Below are 17,703 nucleotides of genomic sequence, written 5' to 3'. Positions count from 1 at the left end.
CCCGAGGCAGGTGGAGGGAACCGAAGAGGAAAACGAAAAGGAGAGAGGAGCCCCGAGGCCCCGGAGACAGAGCCACAGAGTGGGAGAAGGTGTTTAATTTTCCAGGCCCACCAACTGGGCTGAGCTCAGCCTTCTGGCAGTGCCCTCCGGGCCCCACCTGTCCCTCAGGGTCTGGCTCTGTAGGCAGCCCTCCAGTCCTCAGTCCCCCTTCCGCTGCACCCGGGTCCCGGTGGTCCCTGGGTAGGACAGGCCCAGGGTGGGGTAGAAGGCCTCGGGGAGGGTGGGTCCTGGGGCCAGCCTCTGCAGGTGCGGGTACACAAGGCCCAGCTCCGTGGGCCCGTAGCGGATGGTGCCCGGTGTGCAGAGGCCCCGCACGACGGGTGGCAAGAAGCCCGCATGGAGGAGGGAAGGTGGGGGGTCCCCGGGAGGCCCCAGGCCCCAAGGCCGCACCAGGTCCTGCTTCAGAGCCCCTGCCCGGATGACAGAAGTAAACTCGGGCCGTGGCAGGGCCGGGTGGCCAGACGACTCCTCGTCCCCACTGTCCTCCGGGTCTTTAGCCTGCCCTGGGCCAGGCTCCACTTTGATGCGTTTGCCCCGGCTCCGGGGGACCTCGTCCTTGTCTAGGGGGGCAGCCTGCTTCCCTTCCCTTGGAGGCTCTGGCTCTGGAAGAGGAAGATATGAGGGAGCGGTGTGTGCGTGTCCCCAGCCCTCAGTCTTCCCATCTGTGGAATCAGCTGAGCTCAGTGGTCTAGAGCTGGGGGTCTCAGCTGGGGCCAATCTGTCCCCCAGGGGGGTCACGTGGCAGTCTGGAGACATGTGTGGTTGCCACAGCTAGAGACTGGGGGTCCTGCTAAGTACCCTACAGCTCCCAGGACAAGCCCCCAGAGCCGAGAAGGATTTGGCCCTCGATAGCAGCAGAGGGGAGATGGACAAGCGCTGGCCTAGACCCGCATTGCCCAACAGAACTTTCCTCGATGCTGTTCCCTCTCTGTGTGCTCCAATGCAGTAGCCACTGGCTGCGGGAGACGGCTGAGCCCTTGGAACGTGGTAAGGGTGACCAAGAAACTCAGGCTTTCATCTTTAATTAAACGTAAGTCACCACATGTGGCTCGTGGCTTCCAGACTGGAAAGCTCAGGTCCCCGAGACCCCTTCCCTGGGAGCTCCCCGGGGTGAGGAGGGAGGTGGGGCTCACCTGTGGGCTCTGGCTCGGGGCTGGAGGTGTCCTCACAGGCCATGCTGGCCGGAAGCTGGAAGGCATCCAGAGGGGTCTGGCCGCCCTCAGCTTGGCTGGGGACAAGACAGGTGGGGTAGTCCCCACCCCATGGTACTTAGGGCTCATCATTGGAACCCCAGACTCCAAGCTGGGTTCTAGCCCAACTTAGCCCTGTCTGATGAGGCCAGACCTGGGCAGCCTATGCCCCCTGCCCCTCGAATATTACCACCTGGGTGTCCCCTGGGTACTGCCTGCCCATCTCCTCTCAGGGTCTTCCTTTCAGACTGCTGCTTCTCTCGGGAGCCCCAGTCCAGGCCATCAAAGCTAGAGATGGGTGTGAGCGGAAGCCATGTCCCCTCCTCCACCCGCACTGCCTGGCCTTTCCCAGACCTGCCCCAGCCTCTGCCTTAGCCTCTTCCCTGGGCTCCCAGCCCCTGTTGTGTCCCGTGAAGTCCCCCACAGCAGCCAGGGAGGTCTTGTCACAAACCAGATGGGACTGTGACCCTCTCCAACCTTACACCCTGCCATGGCTCCCCAGTGCCCCAGAATCCAGTCCCTATCTTCTGCCTGGGGCTGAGGCCACTTCAAAGCCACCGCCTCACTCCTCTCTGCCCCCTGAAAGCAAGGTCACCCCACCTCTGGGCCTTTCCTCTTACTGTCCCCCTGTCTCCTTCCTGTTTTCAAAGCCTTCTGGGCTTGTCCTCTTTGAGAAGCCCTGCCCCCTCGAAGAGGAGCCCCTCCGCAAGATGGAGAGAGATGGCGGAGTATGTAGAGGGGTTCTGAGTCTGGGGGGCCCTCACCTGAGTACGTAGCTGACCCAGAGCACGTGGCGCTCCCCGGGGCTCTTGCCGCTCACGGCCACGGTGGCCACGGACTGCAGCCACACGAAGCCCCCAGCCCGCTGCAGCCAACGGTAGTAACCAGTCATCACCTGCCCCTTGTCTAGCACTGGGCCCAGCCCCGGGGGCCGGCGGAGGCAGAGACAGGTGGACAGGAACATGGGGCGGGAGAGGAAGGCAGGACCAGGGAGGGGGACGGTAGAGAGGAGACAAGGGCAACAGTCCAGAGGGGGAGATGGAAAAAGACCGAGTCAGGAGGACTGAGCATTAGCTGGGCACAGGGGCCTTCTGGATTTTTAAGGGCGGCGGGGGGGGGGGGAGGCTCAGAGAGACAACACAGCCCCTTTCCACCCGCCCCACGTCTGAACTGTGGCTCAGGGTGCAGGGATCGGGGCACTCAAGCCAGGGGTGCTGGAGGGCAGGGGTTCTTACGGTCCAAGTGGCTCTGGCGGATCCTGGCTGCGTCCTGTCCATGGACAAACTGGTAGCAGCTGCGACCCACGAGCTCTGACGGCCCCAGGTCCATGTGGTCGCTGACTCTGAGGACAGCGGGTGACAGAGAGAGGTGGGAAGGGGTCTGAGATCAGGGGGGTCGAGGACAAGAGGCGGGGCTGGCTGTCGAACCACCAGCGTATAAGACCGGGCTCTGGAGTGCTTTGGGCCTCAGTTTAACCCTGGGTCAAATGGGCATAGTACTCCGAGCGTGGGGACAACGGCCCATTTCATTTTCCCCTCTGCGTGGCGCACGAGACAGTGGAGGAGAGGAGAGGCAGCGATACAAAGTGGGTCGGGGAGGAGTGGGGGTTTGCGAAGGGGGCCTCGGGTAAGCCCCGCCCACCCTCGCCGCCGGCCCTGCCCCAGCCTCCTCCTTCCCGTACCTCCACCCTCGCTGCTCTCCTGTGTCCCCCCGACTGCCTCCCAGGCTCCCCAGCTCGGCTTTGACTGCCCGCAGCCCCAGCTCTCCCGCGTGGCCCCATCCGCCCGCCTCGGCCTCCAACCCCGGTACCTGCTCTCACAAGCAAGGATGGTGAGACCCAGGCTGAGACGGAAGACGATCATATGTCCGTGTAGTGGCAGCTCAGCCAGTGGGGCGGGGGGCAACGTGTGACCCAGAGCCACGAGGCCCAAGGAGCGGGCCCGAAGGCGGCCCGTGACGTGGATGACCTGCAGGCAGCAGCGGGGTTGGAGGAGAGGCCTGGAGAGGCCGGGGCGGGGGGGGGGATCCGGGAGAGGAGGGGGGGGGGAGGGGTGCACGGGTAGGAGGATCACAACGGGGCCGCCAGGCCTGGCTGTGGCTGTCACCTACAGGTGCTGGGGCACAAGGACATGGCTGGCGGGAACGTGCGGGAGGTCTCCCCAGGTGGGCGGGGGGACTCCGGCGTCAGAAGCTGGGGCCGCAGAGCTCACACTCACCTTGTACCCCGAGGCCTTGACGTGCAGCCCCCTCTTGGTGAGGGTAGACTTCATGCGGATGAAGAAGGAGCGCTCCTGGACGGGGGAGAAGGGAGGCACCTCCGCCGCGCTGGCCTCTAGGGTGGGGAGTGAAGGAAGGTTAGGGGGTTTGAGGAAGAGACACGGGCCCCTTCTGCCCCCTGTACACCTAGCCAGACAGGGTCATGGCCACAGCCTAATGGGTACATGACCTCACTGAAGTCGTATACCAACCTCCCCTCTGAGCGGCAGCCAGCTGGGTCTCTCTAAAGCTCAAATATAACCCTTTTCCTCCCTGCCCTGAAGCTGCCATGGCCCCCTAGGACCCTGGGGGTAAAGCCCAGCTCCTCACCTCAGCCTAAAACTTGGGCAAGAACCACCTCCCACTGACAACCATCTCTAGCTACAAACTCCAGGTCTCAAGTGGGATAGCTCCTCCTCCAGGAAGCCCTCCCTGACCCCCAGGCTGGGTCATGCGTGCATCTGGGGTCTTCCACCTCAGCCCTGACCACTCTGGATCATCATTCTCAAGGGACTGGTCAGTCTTCCCCACCTGGACTGTGAGCCCAGAGGGTAGGGCTGGGGCTACTGTCATCGATGTGTCCCCAGCCCTCCCCAGCACAGAGCAGGGGCTCAGGGTATAGAAACAAGTAAGACCCACAAATACAGATTATAAATCCAGTGATAGTCTTATAACTGCTCACACCCAGACGAACCTGTGACTGGACCTTGGGTGCAAACCTAACACCACTCTCCAGCGCACTCCCGTGTATCACAAACATCTCCCAAGCTTGCACACGCTGCTGATAGCTCGGAGGCTTTTAGTGTTAAGCAAACCCAATATAAGCGAATCCTACTTACCAGAAAGTTCACCTCTAGTCCCCCAACATCCCAGTCCCCCAACATTCCAAAAGGAACTTTCAGGGTACTCTCCCAACACCCTCCCTCGCCAACATGGAGTGGAATTTTCCACTCGAGGGAAGGCCTGGGAGCGCAGATGCTGCAGCCAGAAGAACATGGGCTGGAGTCCAGATTCACCACTGACAGCTGTGGGACCTGGGGCAATGAACTTAACCTCTCTGTGCTGTGCCTCAGTTTCCACCTGTGCAAAATGAAGACTGTTCCTGCAGGTGGGGCTGTGATTAGGGTTCAGTGAAACTATGCCCTTAAAGACAAAGCACCTGTAAAGGCCAGGGAGTGTGCGCTGTTTTATTATTACCAAAGCCGGGTTCCAGGGGTCACCCACAGGCACCCATTTCCACTTGGCGGCCAGAGGGGGTCTTTCTAAAACTCAAGTCTTGGGGAGCCAGGCAAACTTAGGCAGCTTAGGCAAATTTTAGGGAGCCAAGACCTGTTGCCTCGGTTTGGCTTCTGATCATTTTACAAAAATTTGCTTTGCACAGCTCAAAGGAGAGCGGGTTTTGTTTAAAGAAGACATGGCTGGTTACCGTGTACCAGGTGTCCCTTGACCTACCCTCAGCCGCATTCTTTGGGGGCCCTTGGAATTACCGATCTCAGGGGTGTCCGCAAGCGAGGAGGAAGACGAAGAGGAGGAAGAGGAGGGAACGGAGGGCGGGGTGGGAGGCCCCGGGGTCGGAGCCCGGAGCCCCAGTTGCTCCAGCACCTCGGAGTGGTCGCCGGGATGGATGTAGTCGAAGACGCTGCTACCCGTCAGCTCCACCTGCCGGCGGAAGAGGGGACCGCAGAGAGCGCGTAAGATGCGCGCGCAGTCATTCGCCTGGGGCTTCAGCCTTGCGCTCGCTCGCCTGCGTGCGAAGCTCGTGGCGCTGCAAGCCAGTTTTGTGTTTTATTCTTTATTTTTATATTTTTTTAAGATTTTATTCATTTATTTGACAGAGATCACAAGTAGGCAGAGAGGCAGACAGAGAGGAGGAAGCAGGCTCCCCGCTAAGCAGAGAGCCCGATGTGGGGCTCCATCCCATGACCCTGGGATCATGATCCAAGCCAAAGGCAGAGGCTTTAACCCACGGAGCCACCCAGGCGCCCCAAGCCAGTTTTGTGTTTTTATTAGACTCTTTTAACCTTTACCCCCTCCCCCTTTTTCTTTTTTTCCTTTTTAACCTTTTTTAAAGGAGATACAAACTTGGGCTCTTATGCCTTCTCACTTCAAGGCTGGTCATTAAGGATTTTCTGCACCTGCTTACTCTAGAAGCCGCGAGCCTACTTCTCACAGCCTCCCTTTGCCCAGCTCCCACCCCACACAGCGAGCAACGGCGCTGCGAAATGAATCACAGGATATCCCAGTAGCGGCGGCGATGAGGATACACGCAGTGGAATGGCTTTCGAACTCTTAGAGTTAGAACTTCTCAATCAGACAGACTACCATCCAGTTCACCCCCAAGTCTCCCAAAGCAGTCTCCCTTTGCTCCACACCTCCCCCAGTCCAGGTCCCCATCCCCCACCCCGTGTTCCTGCCCCAGCGTCCTCCCTGCTCTTCTGGCTTTCAGTCTCCACTCAAATACGCCTACTAAGTTACTCATCTGACTATGCCTCCCTCCCCCAACCTGAGAAACCTCCCAGAGCTCCCACTGCCCCTGGGTTTGGGCTCACATGCTTCCCTCTGTCCCTCATCCCTCCGAGCTCCTTTATCAAACCCTTCCCTGCACCAGGTGCAAGCCTTTACTCCACTCCCCCCCCCTCCCCGCACCCCTTCCGCTTGTCCATATTCCTCCTCCAGGCATCTCCAATAATTCACTGAAAAAGTGCTCACAAAGGCCAAACACTGAGCACCGACTTTTCTAAATTTATCATTTGGTAAAACCTTGGTCAAAGCGATGGGAGGGTAGCAAATTGTGCTGAATGGACTGGGGAGGCCTAAGATGCCACCAGGAAGAGCCAGGCCCCCCAGGGGTGGCGATGTGCGGTTTCTGCTTTTAGCTCTCAGTGCCAGCTGCGGGAGCCGGGGCAGAAACAGCTGGCGGAAATAAAGACAAAACACAAGCCAGTGCACTAAAACACCACAGAAAATCTCCCACAGTTGCCAAAACCCAAGCCCTCCCAATAACAATGGTTGCAAGTCTCTATAATTGTTCAGAAAAAGCAAGTTTGGGGGAAAACGGTGCATTTGGCAAATGCTCATCGACAAACTGATCTTTCTGCTGATCAGTTTTCTTCAAACTGACCTGTTACTTTAACATACCACCACCTGGGGTTCCCACGGGGTGCACTTTGAGAACTTTGAGAACCATGGATCCAGTTCACTTTTCAGGCGGGGATGGTGAGGCCAGGAGAAAGGACATGCGTGCACAGCAAGGGAGAGGGTGGCTGAGCCCATCCGGGCAGCCTGCCGCGGGCCCCTTACCTGTGAGAGACCTAGATAAATGGAGACCGTCTCAGAGATGTAGAGGAACTTCCCTTCCTGGTTCAAGGCAAACACGAAGCCATCCAGGGACTAGAGTGGGGGAGAAACAGAGAGAGGGGAGAGGAGGGCTGGGCATCTGTCTGTCCAGCGGGTAGGTGGTAAGACATTCTGAAATCTGGATCTCCACCTAGGATGAATTAATCCTGGGGCGGGGGGTGGGGGGTGGGGCTTCCGTGGCGGTGGGACGCCCCCCCCCCATGGATGCTGGAGAAAACCGTGCTGCTCTCCGGAGGTGGCCACCAGGTGGCAGCAAGGAGCAGCAGGCAGGGCGGGGCCTCACCTGCAAGATGTGTCCTCCCAGGTGCTGCTCGAAGACTTCGGAGACCAGCGCCACGCGGCCCCTGTGGCCTGGGGCTGAGGACAGAGGGAGGGGTGAGGCTGGGGCCCGTTGGTATTCGAGCCAGCCTACAGATCTGCTTCTCCCCAGTCCTGGAGCTGTCTTGGGGGCAGGTCGGGGAGAAACCTGGGCTTGTGGGGAGGGTGGAAGGGGTGGAAGCAGGCTGAGAGGCAGAGGCAGAGAGAGGCCAGAGGGCGCAGGGAGCCGTCCATCCTCCCATTCATTCGGAAAGTCTCCCTGAGCCCCAGCTGTGCAGCTGGCCCTGTGCTAGGGACACAGAGGCGTCCAGGATGGCCTGCCCCTCCCCTCATGAGGAGCACACAATATGCAACATGCAAGAAACTAATAAATAAAGAATTATCATCTGTGCCAGTGCCTTGAAGGATTGAGAAGGTGGTGTGAAGTGAGGGCTGTTGAGGGAGGGGGTAGAGACTAGAGACGACAGAAAGACAGAGAGACATTAGTTCAGAGAGCCAGAGAAAAAGAAACAGATATTGAGAGAAAAAGACACCAGACAGACAAGCAGATGGACAGAGAGACATACAGAGGGATATAAAGGAATACAGAAAGAGAGAAGGACATTGCAACTCAGCAGGAAAAGGACAAGCAGGTTTGGGTGCCCGGCTGGCTTAGCCAGTGGACCAGGTGGCTCTTGATTTTGGGATCATGAGTTTGAGCCCTGCATAGGGTGCAGAGATTACCTAAGAATATTTTTTTTGTAAAGATTTTATTTAGGAGCGGCAGAGGGAGAGGGAGAAGCAGACTCCCCACTGAGCAGGGAAGCCTGATTCGGGGCTCGATCCCAGGATCCTGAGACCATGACCTGAGCCAAAGGCAGATGCCCAAACAACTGAGCCACCCAGGTGCCCCAAGAATAAAATCTTAAAAAAAAAAAACAAAACCCTAAACCCCAATGGATGTCACTTCACACCCCCACTAGGATGGCTAGAATTCAAAGAGAAATGTTGGTGGGATGTGGAGAGATCAGAATCCCTGGGCACTGCTGGTGAGAGTGGAAATAAGGCAGACGCTCTGGGAAACAGGATGGAGGTTCCTCAATAAGCCACACGTGGGCGGCACCTGGGGGGGCTCAGTCAGTGAAGCATCTGCCTTTGGCTCAGGTCATGATCTCAGGGTCCTGGGTTTGAGTTCTGCATCAGGCTTCTTGCTCAGCAGGGAGTCAGCTTCTCCCTTTCCCTCTGCCCCTTGCCCATTCTTGCTCTCTCTCTCTCTTTCTAGTGCTTGCTCTCAAATAAATGAATAAAATCTTAAAAAAAAAAAAGTCACACATAGAGTCTCCTGCCACACAACCCAGCAATTCCGCTCCTAGGTGTAGACTCCCAAAGAACTGGGAACAGGCGTTGTAACAAATACTCCTTCCTAGATGTTCACAGCGGCACCATTCCTAACAGCCAAAAGGTGGAAACACCTCAACAGTCCATTGATGGCTAGACAGATAGATAAAATGTGCTGTATTCATACAGTGGAATATTATTCAGTGAGGAAAATGAAGGAAGTGGGAAATGCAGGCTCTAATACGGATGGACTCTTACAACATCATGATGGGGGCACCTGCCGGGCTCAGTCGGTGGAGTGTGGAACTCTTGATCTCGAGGCCATGAGTTTGAGCCCCACATCAAGTATGGAACCTACTTTATTTTTGAAACATTTTTTTTTTTTTGGAGCCTACTTTAAAAAAATGTGAAAACATTACACAAGAGGCTATACACCGTGTGATACTGTATCTATGAATTGTCCGGAGCAGGCAAATCCATAGGGACAGAAAGCAGACTGGTGGTTGGGGGCGGGGGTCATGGTGGTGGGAGGGAGTGGGGATGGGGAGAATCAGCTAATGCGGGGGGGGTGTTTTTTTTAGGGGGGGAATGAAAATGTTTTGGAACCAGATCGAATGGGGGCCGCACAGCCCTGTGACTGTACTGAGTACTGCTGAATTGTGCACTTTATTTTTATTTTTAATTTTTTAAAATTTAAGTAGGCTCCACACTGGGAGCGTTGATCTCATCCCTGAGAACAAGACCTGAGCTGAGAGCAAGAGTCGAACGCGTAACCTACTAAGCCACCCAGGCACCCCCTGTACACTTTTTTTTTAATTTATTTTTTTAAAAGATTTTATTTATTTATTTGACAGACAGAGATCACAAGTAGGAGGAGAGGCAGGCAGAGAGAGATGAGGAAGCAGGCTCCCCGCCGAGCAGAGAGCCTGATTCAGGGCTCGATCCCAGGACTCTGGGATCATGACCTGAGCTGAAGGCAGAGGCTTTAACCCACTGAGCCACCCAGGCGCCCCCCTGTACACTTTTAAATAGTGAAGTCCATGTTATATAAACTTTACTTCAATTTTTTTTTTTTTTTGAGTATTTATTTGTCAGAGAGAGAGAGTGTACAAGCACAGGCAGTGGCAGGCAGAGGGAGAAGCAGGCTCTCTGTTGAGCAAGGAGCCCGATCAGGGACTTGATCTCAGGACCCCAGGATCATGACCTGAGCAGAAGGCAGGTGCTTAACTGACTGAGCCACCCAGGCTCCCTACATCCAACTGTTGATTTTGGCTCAGGTCAGGTCATGATCTCAAGGTCATGAGATTGAGTCCTGTGTGGGGTTCCGAGCTCAGAGGGCAATCTGCTTGAGATTCTCTCTTTCCCTCTCCCTCTGCTCCTCCCCACTGCTCTCTCTCAAATAAATAAATCTTTTTTAAAAAAGATTTTTATTTATTTATTTATTTATTTGACACAGAGAGAGAGATTGAGAGATCACAGGCAGGCAGAGAGAAAGGGGGAAGCAGGCTCCCCGCTGAGCAGAGCCCGATGCGGGGCTTGATCCTAGGACCCTGAGATCATGACCTGAGCCGAAGGCAGAGGCTTAACCCACTGAGCCACCCAGGCGCCCCTCAAATTAATAAATATTTTAAAAATATTTTAAAAGAGATAGGGACGGACATGTGGTCACAGAGAAATTCAGACAGAGACAGAAGAAGACTCAGAGACACAAAGAGATGGAGAGAACAGAAAGGAGATGCCCAGAAAGACATACAGAGAAAGAGAGTGACAGGGGACATGGCAAATGAGACCGCCCATTCCCACTGGAGAGCCTCTCCCTGACCCTGCAGAGAACTACCTCCCAAGGGGCCCTATGTCCAGACTGGGGAGCCAGGGGACTCAGTGACCTTGAAGGTCGCTAGGTCTGGTGCCAAGGGTCCAGGTCTGGAACCAAGCCCCAGGGCTGGCCCTCCCTGGCTGTGTGCCCTGGGACCAGTCTCTTTGCCTCTCTGTGCCTCAGTTTCCTCCTCTGTCAAGTGGCTTTGCCAAGAGCGCTAACCTTATGGGTGGCTGAGCATTCATTCAGTCTTCTTAAGGAACAGAAAGGGCCCCGCCCCCTCCTGGCACGCGGCAGGTGCTCCCAGACGCGCAGAGCGGGGATTAGTATTAATAGTGTGATTACTATTGTTATTTCCAGACCATCAAAACACCAGACGGTCAAAGCCTGCCCCGCGCGCCCCTCGGGACTCGGCCCCCCCAGCCCCGCCCCCAGCCCCCCAACGCCTTGGCCACGCCTCCTTCTCCCAGGAGCACCTCCCGCTGTTTGCACCCTTTCCCCACCCCTGGCTGGAGCTCCAGGAACAATAAATGGGTGGGGGGGTTGATGGGGACCCCTCCCCAGAGATGCAGCGCGAACCAGCCGGGTGACAGGCAGGAACAATGCCGCCTGCTAATTGTCGCAATTTTCCCCTGTCATTTCTGCTAATTCCTTCATTTTCCCGCTCACAGGATCAGCCCAGGTCAGACTGAACGGCTGCAATTAACAGCCTTAATGGGCACGTCGGACTGGGGTGCGCAGGGGGAGGGCTTGCTGTTCCCCCGTTGGGATGGGAGCTTTGGGGTCGGTCCCCATCACCGGCTGATGCGTCTTATCATCCCCCAGCCTCCCCCTCCCCAAACCCAACTCCCCAGACTCCTCCCCCTGCATTCCCGCCTCTCCCAGCAAATGCCTCAACTCCTCTGTCCCCCAAATTCCCCACGTGGGTCTTTACTGCTCCCAGATCTGTCCCCTCCTCACACCCAAAGCCCCAACCATCACTCACTCATTCAACAAACATTTCCTGCCTTTCTCACTGCAGCCTAACTGCTGGAGAAGAAAATTGTTGCAGTTGTCATCACAGAGCAGGGACTGAGGGGACGTGGGGAGAAGGCTGCCCCCAGGTCTTGGGGGTCCAGTCACCTCCTACTCTCAACTGGCCGGAGAGAGAGTTTTGCTATCTGGGGAGGGGGAAACTTGGCTCCCTGGGGCAGGCCTCTGCATGCACCTCCTCACTGGGCTCCCTGCTTCTACCTTCACACCTGCCACCTCTGTCACCTCCAGCTCCCATCCCACTTGGGGTAACAGCCAAAGTCCCCACCAAGGCCCATGAGGCCCTGCAGGATCTGGTCCCTGCTGTCTACCTCCTGCCTCACCTATTCCTCTCTGCCTTATTGTGGCCTGCACCCAGCAACCTGATTCTGCCTGCCTCAGGGCCTTTGCACTTTATTCCCTTAGCCAAGACTGCTTTTCTTCCAGCTTTTCTCAAGGATTGCTTCCTCACCTCCTTCCAGCTCAAAGGTCCCTTCCTCAGAGAGGCTGTGACTGATCTGAGAATGAAAATGTCAACCCTCCTCCCCTCACTCTGTTTCACAGACACCCAACAAATACTTCCCAAGCCCTTACTGTGCCCCCAGGCAGTGTTCTAGGCTCAGGGAACAAGGTGTCAAGGGGAAGAGACACAATGAACAAGAGAAAGAAGAAATGGTGTCAGATGACAATAGGTGCTCTGGAAAGAAATAAGGCAGGAAAGGGAGACAGGGAGCGCTGGTCGAGGGGGGAAGGCCTTCCTGAAGAGCTGATGTTTGGAGGGAAGGGAGTTCCTGCAAGAGAGCACAGCAAGTGCAAAGGCCCTGAGGTAGGAATGTTTTTCTGAAGAACAGCAAGGAAGCCTGTGTGTGTGTGTGTGTGTGTGTGTGTGTGTGTGTGTGTGTGTGTGTCTGGGGGTGGGAGGGAGTGGAAGAGGTGAGAGGGGTAGAAAAAGGAGATCAGAGAGGTGGGGGGCAGTGGGCCTCCCAGGAAGGATCTGTAGGCCCACCCCTGAGGTCAGGGACTTTGTCCTGTCCCCGAGGGTGTCACTAGAACAGGGCCCGGCAGGGGGAAGGTGCTCTGTGGGTGTTGAATGAATGCTGACCACTGACACAAGATCCAGGCTATCTCCTCCCTGCACTTGGAGGTCCCCGGCTAGCCTTCAACATCGTTGTGCTGTTTCACCCACAGCCGACTGAGGCCCAGAGACTGGTACCTTCAAGGTCCCCAGAGACCTATGAACAGGCCAAGTCTGGAGGCTGAGAGGGTGCTCTCTGAAGCCAGTCTGAATCTCAGCTGGGCCCAGCTTGGCTGATGAGACCCTGGGCAAAGAGCTTCCCGTCCTGGGGCTCAGTTTTCCACTTCTGTAAAATGGGAATCAACACTGCTTTTTCCTCCTGATGTTTTTTTGAGAGACTTAAGTACGTTTTGTGTCCCCCCCCCCCCACATTATTTGTATATACTGCTCAACACAGTCTGACATGGATTGGCTATTTTGGTATAAATGAGGAGGACAGGGCAGCACGCACCCCTTCAGAGTGTGGGAAGCACCCTGCTTTGCTCTGACTAGCTAAGATGCTGTCCTCAGTTTCCCCCCAGGGGCGACTAAGGAAGCAGGCACTTGACCTCTTGCTGGGGACCCTGCAAATTCCTACTTCTGGGGCTACAGGAGGGAGTCCATACAGCACCTCCAACACATACTGTCCTGGACGGCAGGCGGAGGGTGGGGTAGGGGGGCCCTCCAGGGAGTAGCGGCTGGGGGCGCCCGTGAAGTCCACGGTCTGGCCCCTCAGGGCAGTGTCCTCAGCAGGCTCCGGTCCCCTTCAAGGGCCCAGCCAGGCAGTGGTGGTGGGGGGAGCTGGCCGCCGCCGGAGGGGCTCCCTCGGCACCCCCTCCTTTCCTTTCTCTCCCCGCGTTCGGGACAATAGACAAGATGTTTATCCCCCGCAGGCGCACGTGTTGTTCGCGGTAATGACAGTAATCAGCGGCCCTAATGCCGCATTCTCTCGGCGCCAGTCAATTCGCCTAATTACCGCCTGGGAAGCCGGATTATTTAAATTTAAATGGTGATTTATTGCGAGCTTAATCAATGCTATTTTCTCTCCCCCCCCCTCCTCCCCTGGGACTGGGGCAGGAGGGGAATTGGAGCCCCTCCAACCTCACCCTAAGGACACCGGTTCCCTCTGGGGGGACTGTAGCCTGTGGTGCCCCCGCCCTGTCACCTGCGACCTCGGATTAACACGATTCACGGTCTTCTTATCGTTGAGAGAAGCAATAATACGTCAAACAGAAGTAATAACAGTAACAGAACACTCCTGTGCATCTACCAATGATAAAGTTGAATTATAATAAAAGGAGCCAGTTCTCTGTGTGTGTTTTACCTAGCCTGTATTTTTACATAATGTCTATTTCATTTCTCGGTTTATCTCATTACCGGGTCTTGGCTGCTAGGGTGTCAGCCTGTGTGTGTGTGTGTGGGGGGGTAGGGCTTGAATATAGTCTGTTTTCTGCTGGATCCTGACGGCTCAGAGCAGCAGCCGGCACACAGTAGCTGTTTAATAAACCACAGGCCCCAGCAATTCTGCAAGGTCACCGCGACCCTAAGAAGTCACTAAGTATTGACTACACCTGGATCTTTACACGCATTACCTCGCTGATTTTCATCTCAGCCCTCTGGGTATGCTCATGGACTTTCATCAGGATTCCCATTTCACGAGGCACAGAGAGGTCAGGCGGCCTGCCCCGGATCACAACGCTTGGGGGAAGGGGTGGCCGAGTAGGGACAGGGAGCCAGGAGTCTTTCTGAAGTTCTCCATCTTACCTGCCACCTTATTCTGTCTCCCTCCTGCTTTCCCAAACTGGGAATTCAAACTTCAGAGTCCTTGGGCTCCCTCCTGGGGCCCCTCAAGTTTGAGTGAGGGGGTTTCTTGCCCATGAGTGGATGGGGAGGCCCAGGCGGCCCCCCTCAACCCCGTCCCGCCCATGGAGTTGCGGACCTTCCTTGTGATAATAACGATTTATCTCCCCTAATAAAAATAACGGCTTTGGCTAGTGGTCGGATCCCTGGTGTTCCCGGGGCGGGGGGTGGAGGGGGGAGTTGCTTAGTCGGGCCAGAATGCATGAAATCATCCCTACCTCGTGTGCCCGATTTACAGATGAACAGACTGAGGCTTGGACACTATCAGTCTCCGGGTTCGGGCACACAAAAGGTCTGGCTGACTCCCAACCCGGTGCTCCCTCTCAGCCAAGGAACTAGGCAAGGGCCGGCGGGCACCTCACAGTCCCGCGGTCTGGCCTTAGCTAGGGCCCTGGGACCCCCGCCCCCCGCGCATGCGCACTCACCGAGGCCGGCCGGGGGCCCAGCCGCCCTCAATCCCCAGGGCGGCGCCCCGAGGGCGGCGAAGCGGCGCAGGCGGAGGTAGGTGACGCTGAGGCGCACGATGGACGCCTTGTCCAGCTGGCTCGAGATGGCTCCGGGCAGCGGGAGCAGCTTGGCCAGCTCGAAGAACTCCAGGTTCTCCTTCCCGCGCCGCGAGCGCGCCGCGTTCCGGGACTTTTCCTTGCGCTGCGCCTGCAGGCTGGGCGGGCGGCGCGGAGGGGGCGTCAGCCGGACCGCGCGGCTCAGGGGGCCGCGGCCTCGGGGATCCCCGCCCTCGGGGCCTCGGAACCGGGCTGGACGTGAGAAGTGGATTCGACATTGGAGGTGGGGGCAGAACCTGAGTGTGAATTCTGCACACGGCCGTGGGGACAGAACCTGGGGTGTAAATAAATTCTGGAGGGAAGGAGCTGGAAGAGGGGAGAAATTAAATGTTGGGTATGAACTCAGAGGAAGGGCGGTGGGAACGGAACGCGGTGGGGGCTGTTTGTAGAACAAAGGTTGAGCTGCTCTGGGTAAGAAATTCTAGCTCCAGAGGGCGGGGCTGCAAGCTGAGTGTGAATTCTCCCAGGACGCCCTTGGGGGCGGGGCCACGGTCCGAGGGGGCGGGGCTTTGCTCACCAGGGTCCTGGCGGGGCCTTGACCACCAGCCCTGGCAGGAAGTCCCACGGGACGCTGCGGCCGCGACCTCCCCCGCACTTGACCTCGCCTCCGCTGCCACTGCTGGGGTAGGGGGCCGCCATCTCCGCGGGGGCGGGCTCAGGCGGGCCCAGAGCAGCCTGCGGGACTCGAGACCCGCGTCTCCTGCCGCGGAAAGGAGCCAGAGGCAGCGCTCGGTGCCCGAGGGGGGCCCCCGGGAGACCTGCTAGGGAAACTGAGGTCCGTGCGGGGTTCGGGGTCCCAGCAAGGAGCTGGGGCTGGATGGTGCCTCAGTTTCCCCTTCCCGGAGGCCCCAGGACGGATCCCGCTGTTCTCACCCTGCCCGGCCCCAGGCGAAGCTCGGGGCGAAGACGTGCCCCGCCGCAGCCGCCGCCGCCGCCGCCGCCGCCTCCCCCGCGCCGCCCGCCAGCGCGGCCGCCTCACGCCCGCGCCGGGCCGGCTCCCGCATACCAATAGGCGCACGCGGCGCGCATACGGATCCGACCGGCCCGCGCTCTGCGTGCCAAGCATGCCCAAGCCAGGCGGGCGGGGGGCAGGCGCCTCGCCGGGGCCCAGGCGCGCCCGGCTCCTGCCCCCAGAGCCCTCTGTCCCTGGGATCCGCTCTCCTAGTCCATCCCAGGAGTCCATGTGCCCGCACCCGCGGTGCGCCCATTTCCCTGGCTAGGCTAAGGAGGTAAGGGGGCAAAGGGCAGGGACCCCACCCCATGCCCCGCCCAGGGAACCCCCCGCGCCGGCCCTTGGGGTGTGGCCATGTGTCCCGGCCGCCAAATATCCGCAATCACAACTTCCTTCCCGAAGACCCGGGCGTGCGAGCCACGGCCCCCGACGCAGTGGCCAGAGCATCAGCCAGAGGACGCCCGCAGGATGGACCCGACACTCGGGGCCCAGGTGTTCTGGTATTCAGATCCTCCAGAAGCAGGAACGTGTTCAGTTTGGTCTTCATCCCTCCGGGACTAGGCGTTAAGGATACCCTCTCCCCCAGCCCGCTCCCCGTAACCAGGCCGCCCCCAAGCCTTTCCAACCAGGTGTCCAGATGCCCTAGACCTTGGTGCCCAGGTACCCAGCCCCCTAGATCTCCGGGATCCAAACATCCGTGTCCCCCTTCCCCCAACCTCAGGCTACCCGCGTCCCGCTACCCTAGCCCCCCCGCACACTGGAGTTCGGCCCCCTGTTTCTTCAGGACCCAGGAGTTCCCTGGCCCCTCCTGCCTGCCTCCCGGCGTCCCCTCCCCACAGGACCCACAGCGCCCTTACCTGGCCGCGGGGCAGGCTCCGGGCGCGGCGTGGGGCCGGCCGGGCGGCGCAGAGGGGTGGCCCCATAGACCCCGGGGCAGGCCGGGCTCCGCGGGGCGCGCGGGCTGTGGCGGCAGGTTCTTCGTGCCCACCGCGGCCTCGCAGACTTGGGAGACGCGCGGACCGCGCTGGCAGGCGGGGGCGGTGTCTGCGGAGCCCCGCCCACCCAGTCTCCGCCCCCTCGGGCCAGCCCCGCGCCCGCCTCTCGGGCCTTTGCCGGTTCCCAGCGAGGGACTCCTGAGCTGCTGCCCCGCTGTCCGAGTCCTCTCCCCCAACGACAGCTTCGGTGGGGGGATTCCCCCCCCCCACCAGAGTGAGCCTCGGAGCCGCAGCTTCCGCATCTCGAGAGGGGAACACCGGAGTCTCCATACTCCATCCGGAGGAACTAGCACCTTAGTCCCCCAAGAGAACCCCGTGCTCCCGCGGCCCCTCGGGACAAGGCGCGCAACCACGCACCCAAGCTCCCTGTAGGGGCGGAGACTTGGCCTTCAGTACCCGCGCTAGGGATGCGAATCCAGGCGTTCGAGACGCTCTTTTCCCAGGAGAGAATTTCGGGGTGTGAACATGCCCTAGACAAGAAGGGAAGCCCCGCACCCGAGACCCCTTCCCCTTATAAGGCCAGCTTTGGCGTCCGGACCTATCCTCTCTCAGGGACTGGGACCCAGACCTCCGGAGATCAGAATCCTGGCTACTGCTACAGGATTTCTATTCCTCTAGTGCCCGCGGTTCTTGGTCACGCAGCTTCCAAAAAAGGAGAGGTAGACCAGACGAAGAGTGATGGGGAGCAAAGCAAAGGTTATTGAGCAGTATAGTACAAAGCTCCCAGAGAGGGAGGTGGGACCTGAGAGGGTTGCCCTTGGAGTTTCTATGTGTAGGGGGTTTTATGAGCTCTTTTGCGGAACTATCTTAAGCAACCGGGTGTGCTCAGTGGGGCCAATCAGGGTTTTGATGGCTGTCTACCTCCGAGCTTAATGCCTAGGTGGGGACGGTATTTTGGGGCTGACATCTGGGGGCTTATCTCTTAACCGCCCCTTGCTGGTGATAATGACAAAC

The 17,703-nt window shown here is 58.3% G+C and overlaps 1 protein-coding gene across 2 annotated transcripts; it reads right to left on the bottom strand.

Annotated features, from left to right (window-relative positions):
- Nucleotides 1-73: 73 nt before the first annotated feature.
- NPAS1 (neuronal PAS domain protein 1) lies at nucleotides 74-16,729 on the bottom strand. Of its 2 annotated transcripts, none has more exons than XM_032839190.1 (12): nucleotides 16,612-16,729; nucleotides 15,320-15,560; nucleotides 14,665-14,900; nucleotides 7,147-7,220; nucleotides 6,807-6,896; nucleotides 4,994-5,165; nucleotides 3,467-3,582; nucleotides 3,060-3,217; nucleotides 2,486-2,592; nucleotides 2,015-2,162; nucleotides 1,194-1,288; nucleotides 74-662 (listed from the first exon to the last, which is right to left on the bottom strand). In XM_032839190.1, the coding sequence occupies exons 2-12, from the start codon at nucleotides 15,439-15,441 to the stop codon at nucleotides 199-201; spliced, it is 1,782 nt and encodes a 593-aa protein (XP_032695081.1). In that variant the 5' UTR covers nucleotides 15,442-15,560; nucleotides 16,612-16,729; the 3' UTR covers nucleotides 74-198. The 2 variants fall into 2 exon arrangements, with proteins under 2 accessions (XP_032695081.1, XP_032695082.1); XM_032839191.1 differs by having other exon boundaries at nucleotides 15,320-15,502.
- Nucleotides 16,730-17,703: the final 974 nt, after the last annotated feature.

Source organism: Lontra canadensis, unplaced genomic scaffold (genome assembly GCF_010015895.1).
Source record: "Lontra canadensis isolate GAN:19392208 unplaced genomic scaffold, GSC_riverotter_1.0 scaffold107, whole genome shotgun sequence".
Lineage (NCBI taxonomy): Eukaryota > Metazoa > Chordata > Mammalia > Carnivora > Mustelidae > Lontra > Lontra canadensis.
This window is presented reverse-complemented; position numbering and strand designations above follow the sequence as displayed.

What these genes read in the sequence shown, in the direction of transcription:
- NPAS1 (XM_032839190.1), bottom strand. Translation starts at nt 15,441, where the DNA reads ATGGCGGCCCCCTACCCCAGCAGTGGCAGCGGAGGCGAGGTCAAGTGC. An exon ending in TGGGCCCCCGGCCGGCCTCG is followed by an intron (nt 7,221 to 14,664) that starts GTGAGTGCGCAT and finishes CTCTGTCCTCAG; the next exon opens with CCCCAGGCCACAGGGGCCGC. An exon ending in TGGGAGGACACATCTTGCAG is followed by an intron (nt 6,897 to 7,146) that starts GTGAGGCCCCGC and finishes CCCCCACTCTAG; the next exon opens with TCCCTGGATGGCTTCGTGTT.